Consider the following 7,109-nt stretch of genomic DNA (forward strand, 5'->3'; position numbering starts at 1 on the left):
AGGGTCCAAACCACAGTGTGGGGTGGGTGTGGGGAATGAACCTAACCCTAAGCCTTTGGGTCACTCTCACAGTTCTCCTAATAGTCCAAATCTCCCTCACTCCACTAGTCCTTCCCCGCCAAGGAAAAGGCAAGGATCCCTGACTGTCAGAGACAGGAAAAAGGCCCAGAGAAGGGAACTGACTTGCCTAATGTCACCCACTGAGTCAGAGTTAAGAGGGAACCCAGAGGCATCTGCTCTAGAGTTTCAGCTCTGATGCTTCCCCTCCCACCCAGCAGTCTTTGCAAGTGTCTACCTGAGGCTCTGCTCCATGATAGGGATAGGAACGAGAGCTGCACACAGCACTTTCTATTCTTAAAGGATGGGTGCCTGGCAAGGGAAGCAGCTGCCACAGATGACAGAATGAGGGCTCTAATGAAACTCCTGCCCACGCTGGAGTGTGGAGAGAATAGGCAAGACCCCAAAATAAGCTCCCGGGCTCTTGGGTATCTGATCGTGCAGAGGGAGCATGGCCTCAGCCCCCCACCCCATCCCCCCAAACAGCTAGTGCTATCTCCTCTCCCCACATGACCAGCACTGGAGGCAGCTCAAGGAAGAGTAAAATCAGTAGGACACACCCCAAACCATGAAACCTTAAGGAGGGACATCCAGTAGCAGCCTAGGTTTGGAAGATTTGTAATCCCCCAGCCTCAGAAGACTGTAGGATGCTGAGGCAGGGACGCATTTGCCTTATGCAGTTAAAATATTAATGGGGCAGCTGCCACTCAATTGAACGCTTCCTGTATGTACAAAGTCAGCTGTATATGCATTAACTTATGTCATCATCACATCAGTAGCACTATAGCTAGATACTATTATTTCCCGTTTTAGATATGAGGCTCAGATAGGGTAAGTGGCAGAGTGGTGGGTGATTTCAACACTGCAAAGATGAAGGGGAAAAAATGGGCCTTCACTTTGGCCACCTGAACAGGGACCATTGAGATCTTTTGGCCACCTTTCTCCACACTCTTCCCCATGATGGCCAGATGCTAGGCCTCCTGTTTTCAGAAGCCAAAACATGCCAACGCCAGAGAAACAGATTTTTGGAACTGCAAAGGAGATCATGTCCAGCCTCCTTATTTTAGGATGGGAAAACTGAGACCCAAAGCTGAGTGACTTGCCAGAGATTCCCGAGTCAGTGGAATGGCAGAAATATCAGACCTGGAAGGGGCCACAAAGACCAGCTGATGTGTAGGGAGATATGATTGGCCCAAGGTCACAGAGGGAGGTGGGATGAGAAGCCAGGTTTCCTGACTTCTAGACGGATACCCTTGCCATGGCACCGTCTCAGCTCTCCAGCTGCCTAGGGTCCTGGGCACAGCAATCTGGTGGTCACAAAGCAGGCCAGGCCAAGCCTGACCCCAAAACTAAAGATATCAGGCCCGAAGGGACAAACTTCTGACTGCCCAGAGTAGGGCCTTTGCAGTGATGCCATTGTCCCACAGCAGGCACTGAGACTTGCAGTGTGTGTGCCAGCCCCCAATGCCCTGATACAATGCCAGGTGTGGTTGGGAAGTGAGGGGGTCATAGAGAGGAGGCAATTTATAGACAGCACTTGTGAGATCTTCTTGGTCTCACACAGGCAAATGACACATCACGGCCAGTTTCTTACAACAAATTAGAACAAGTTTTCATGACTCAATTGGTATGGTCAAATTTAGAGATTCTTGCCCACTTCACAGGTGAGGGAGACCTGCAGAAAAAGGCCCCAGCTGTTCAAGGTCATGCTTTTATGTCACAATCAGTACATATGGTTCCCATTGCCCAGTCCTTGATTTTTTGCAGGAAGCTGGCTGCCATCAGGGTACAGGCCCTGCCACTGCAACCAGCTCAGCACCAAAGCCCTGCATCGGGAAGCCATCTCCTGGATCTATCAAAACAGAGGCACCAGTGCCCTCCTGCAGTTTGTCCCTGAGCCTGCCTCACACCAGCCTGGCATCACCACTCAGCTCCTGTATGGCATGTCCTTGGGAAGGCTGCAAGGTTTCCTGCCAAGAGTTTCAGACTCCCCAAACCCAAATCTTAGGCAAAGAGAAGAGCAGAATCCCAGGACCTCATGCCTTCCACTAGCTAGGGGCAGGCCAAAAAAGTAAAGGCAGTTTCAAACCACCCCCCATGGACACCACTTCCAAGGACTTCTGGGCTATGCAGGCTCTGGTAAGCTCCACCAATCACCTAGCAGAACAGGGCGATCACACCTGGCAGGGAGACCAACCCTCTGTAAGGGAACAACGTTTTTGTTTTCTTCTCCCAAAAAGAACATTTCAAAGTCTCTTTAGACCAGAACACCCCTAGCCTCTCCCCCATGTACCTCTTCTACTTGATTGAGCAGCAGGCCAACATGACTGGTTGGTCCAGATAGCACCTTGAGGCATAACCAGGTGCCAACCCGGGAGTAAGCTGGGGACAAACCAAGCCTCAACCTCCTCTACAATCCCATAGGCTGTATAAAGGATGGCATTCCTGGGCCGGAAACTGACTCAGGGGCTCCTACCAGCCTGGTCAGGCAAAGCTGACAACATTCTGGGGAAGAAGCAAAGTGAGAATATGGGGCTCCCCAGTGTTTCACCATACTTGTAAGTCTCCTGCACCCAGGTCCCTGCTATATGCAAACTCCTCAAACAGGACATCCTGGAACACCCTCCCATGAAGTATGTAACATATTGCACTGGTTGCTGTTGCTAGAGCAGAATGTGTGCCACTTGCTAGAAGACACTTCTCAGTCTCACACACAGCTGGGTGCCTGACGCCCGTCGGGGTCTGGACCAGCCAGAGGAGACCTGCCAGGCCTGGAAGCCTTGCTGAAGTTATCTAGTATCATCAGAAGCATCCCATCCTCTAATACTGCTCTCTCCCATGCACGACACTGGCTCCAATCTTGGGAAGCATCAGAGCTGGAGTTTGAGAAGGACCAAGAAGGCAAGATGAAGGCTGCCTGTGTTACAGGAATAGTTCAGATCTTTATTCCTGGGCAGCCTCAAATGGTAAGAGATGGGGCAAGAAGCTCACCAGTCTTGTGGCAGTGGTAGCAGTAGCGGTGGCATCAGAGCAAATTGGACTTACCTATCTTCATGAGGCAGGCCAGCAGGATCCAGAGGGAGATCTCGAAGGGTATGCGAACATGTTTGTAGTCGATGCCCAAGACGGGAAAGGGCTTTCGATTCTTCGTGCCATGTTCAGTGATGGAATGGTTAACAGGGCGACTCTCTGGGGTGACCTCCGGTGGGGCAGTGGTGACATCCCCAATCGAGCGTTCCCGTGGTGGCTCTGACCCTCGGATGGTGCTGGCAGTAGGGCTGAGCTGGAGGCCATGGCTCCTTAGAACAGGTAGCAGCCCCACTAAGGCTACCACCACGAGCAACGAAGGGAAGATCCGAGGCGGAGAGAGGCCACAGATGCCAGACCACAGAAGCATCGTGCTGCTTCCCCAGCCCAGCAGGTCTCAACCCTTAGCAAAGTGAGAGTAAGACCTGGGACATAGGTAGCAGGGGGGTCAGCAAGTGGGAAGACAGACTGGGGTAGTCCCTAGGAAAAATTCATGTTTTAGAGTATTTTCGTGGAAGCAGTCCTCTGGGGGTGTAGGGAGTCTGGGTTTGCAATCTGGAACTCCAAACTGGGGAAGAGGGACAAGGACCAAGGAAGGACCACGGGAGGAAACCAAAAGGTCTGGAATTCCAGGTCTGGGAGAGGTGGTGGGAGGAGAAGACTGCGCCCTAGGGACAGAGGAAGGGACAGGATAGCCTGGACCCCACGCAAGGCAAAGGAAGAGGAAAGGCTGGGATCTTTGGCTGAGGAAAGTGGCTGAGGAGCTGGGACTCTGGGCTAAGGTAAGGGTTTGGGAGCCTGAGCTAAAGGAAGGGGACAGAAGGGGGTGAGACCCAGTCCGGGAAAAGGAGAGAGGGGGCTGGAAGCCCACGCTGCGAGGAAGGAGTGAAGCCAGAAAACGGCAGGGAGGTTCCCCACCCAGAGAAGGGCCGGGGTCCTGGCGCGCCGGGCTGAGATTCCGGGGAAATGGAGGCGGAAGGCGGAGGCAGGCGGCCTGGCGGGAAGGCGCCTCGGCGCGGGCTGCGGGCGGCTCGCGGTGGGCCAGCAGCAACACGCCCCTCCTTGCGGCCCCGGCACGGCGCGGCGCTCCGCCCCGGCCCAGCTGCAGCGCCTCTAAGTCCAGCTGCGGCTCCAGTGCTAGCTCCAAGACCGCACCCCGCCCCGGAACCCGCGGTAGCGGACTGAAGCCTATCTGAGCCCGGCGCTGCCACTTATAGGCACCAGCGAGCGGCCGGCGCGCGGGCTAGAGGGACCTGTCAACGCCCGCGCAGCGCAGCGGCCCCTATCGCCCAAGGAAGGAAGTATCGTGTAGGAAGAGGAAGAAGAGTCAGATGGAAAAAAAAAAAAAAAAAAGTCCTGACTCTACAGAGATTCTAACTAACACGGGTAAAATACTGTACTATAAGCGCTTTCACATCCACACCCGCAGTCTCATGAAGGCTTCCCAGTAATCCTGTGAAGCATATATTATGTTAGTTACTATGTGACCTTGAGCAAGTTACTTACTTAACCTCTCTTTTTCACAGCTTTCTCATCTGTAAAGCAGAGATAGTAGCAGTGCCCGTATCAGAGGGATAATGGAATGACTAAATGAGATAACGCCCGTAAAGTGTTTAGAATGCACCCTGGCACATTACTATGGTTCCAATTTTACAGGTGAGGAAACAGGTGAAGAGAGTTCCTTAACTAGTATATAAGTAGTTGTATTCGTTTGCTAGGGCTGCCATAACAAAGTACCACAAACTGGGTGGCTGAGTCAACAGAAATTCATTGTCTCACAGTTCTGGAGGCCAGAAGTCCGAAACCAAGATGTTGGCAAGGTTAGTTTCTGCTGAGGTCCATGAGGGAGAATCTTCCATGGCTCTCTCCTACCTTCTGGCAATATTTGGTATTCCTTGAGCATAACTCCAGTCTTCACATAGAGTTCTCTCTGTCTCTGGGTCCAAATTTGCCTTTTGGTAAGGACACCCAGTCAGATTGGATCAGGGGTCTACCCTGATGACCTCATTTTAAACTGATCATCGTCAAAGACCCTATGCAAATTAGACTGAGTTCACAGGCACTAGGGGTTGGAACTTCAAATTCTTTGTGGTAAACACAATTCAGTCCACAACAGTAGTGGAAGTGAGATTTGAACCTATGGTGTTGGTTGGAATTGGTAAGGTCAAAAGATCATGGCTCTATAATGGAACAGATATTTAGATTAAATTGCTCCTGGTTAGTGGCCATGCATGGATATTTTTTCAAAAGCTCTAATGTACAACTAGGGTTGAGAACTATTGAAATTACTGAAATGCTGTCCCTGTTTTTACAGAAGAGTGAATTAAGGCCAAGAAAATCAACGTATTAGCTCAAAGACACAAAGTGATTTTAGAGAGGTTCGGTTCAGTTCAATAATTAAGTACAAGCGCTGCGTAATGTGGATAGCCAAATTATAAGATCTTGGGTAAATCAGTCACTGTTCCACAGTTTCTTCCTCCATAATGGGGGACAACAAGAGTGCCAGCCTTGTGGGACTGTTATGAAGCTATTACCCAATGTCGTGAAGCACTCAGAGCAGCACCTGACAAGCACCACATGTATTTAGCATCATTATCTTTATTTACATGTATAAGGGGGCCTCAAATGTAGGCTTGATGTTGGGACCACGTGAAGTTACATATTCAGTCACAGAGACAATTGACAGGTTAGAAAGAAGACCCTCACGTCTGTAGCGTGCTATGAATTTAATACTTTTAAGTACATTAATTGCTGTATATTGTGCATGTTAAAAACATTATCTTGTTAGGGCCGGCCCGTGGCTCACTCAGGAGAATGTGGTGCCAAGAACACCAAGGCCCTGGGTTCGGATCCTATATAGGGATGGCCGGTTAGATCACTGGTTGAGCATGGTGCTGACAACACCAAGTCAAGGGTTAAGATCCCTTTACCGGTCATCTTTTTCTTAAAAAAAAAAAAAAAAAAAACCATTATCTTGTTAAATGTAATCAATTAAAATATACTGCAATATTTGTAACCTTGTTTGAACAAATCCTCATTTTTTAACTAATGCAGGCCTATACTGCTCTCGGCTCAGAGAGGCCATGTCTCTACAGACCCTTTCCCCGTCAGATCTAGGACATCCTCAGGATGTCCTAGGTGCCATCTCCTCCTGCTTAGGCCATGTTTGCTCCCTAACCCCCTCATTGAATCCTTCGAGTGCAGGGAATCAACAGATATGTAGCAAATAATGCATGGCACTGGGAAAGGATCCGTTTGGCCACTTATTAGCTGTGCATCATGAGCAAGTCATATTTTGTTTCTGTCCCCCAGTTTGTTCCTGTATATAAAAGGTGGGTGGGGTTATATACCTGCCTTGTAAGGTTATTGCAAGGATTAAGAGGCCAGTGTATGTCAAGCACAGTTCCTGTAGTTGGCACTCAGCAACTGTGTTCATTTCCTTCTTTCTTTTGTCGTCCTATCACAGCCCTGAAACGCCTTCTTCAAATCTCCCCTTCACTCACTCTGCTCCAATCACACCACTTCTCTGCTGTTTCTCAAACACTGCCAAGCACAGCACTTAGCACTTGCTATTCCAGGACTTAGCACTTGCTATTCCTTCTGCCTGGAACACTCTTCTCCAGATATCCACTGGGCTACCTCCCTTACCTCCTTTAAGACTTTCCATGAATCTCCCTTCTCAACGGGGCCTACTACGTGGTAACCCTATTTCATAGTAACACTCCCCTTGCCCAATTGCAACCACTACCACCCAGTCCCAGCCCTTTACCTTGCTCTTTTTAAAATTTTTTCCATAGTATGTTTCACCTTCTTACATATGGCATAATTTGCCTGTTTATTATCTTTATTCTTTACTGCCCTTTCCTGCCTCTGGGATATGAGCTCCAGGAGGGGGGCCATGTCTGTCATGTCTATCACTGTTTCTCCATCACCTAAAACCATGCCCAGTGCATATAGAGACTCAATAAATATTTGTTGAATAAATAAATGAATCACAGGATGCATTATTTGCACATGAGAAAACC

The 7,109-nt window shown here is 49.6% G+C and overlaps 1 protein-coding gene across 1 annotated transcript in view; it reads right to left on the reverse strand.

Moving 5' to 3' along the window:
* The window catches only part of SLC9A1 (solute carrier family 9 member A1), a 50,493-nt gene extending 46,242 nt beyond the window's left edge, over positions 1-4,251 (reverse strand). The window contains exon 1 of the mRNA XM_063105247.1: positions 3,103-4,251. Within this exon, the coding sequence (XP_062961317.1) occupies positions 3,103-3,454 (352 nt within the window). The 5' untranslated portion in view covers positions 3,455-4,251. The remainder of the gene's footprint in view (positions 1-3,102) is intronic.
* Between the last annotated feature and the right edge of the window lie 2,858 nt (positions 4,252-7,109).

The sequence above is a fragment of the Cynocephalus volans genome, chromosome 8 (genome assembly GCF_027409185.1).
Source record: "Cynocephalus volans isolate mCynVol1 chromosome 8, mCynVol1.pri, whole genome shotgun sequence".
In the NCBI taxonomy this organism is placed as follows: domain Eukaryota; kingdom Metazoa; phylum Chordata; class Mammalia; order Dermoptera; family Cynocephalidae; genus Cynocephalus; species Cynocephalus volans.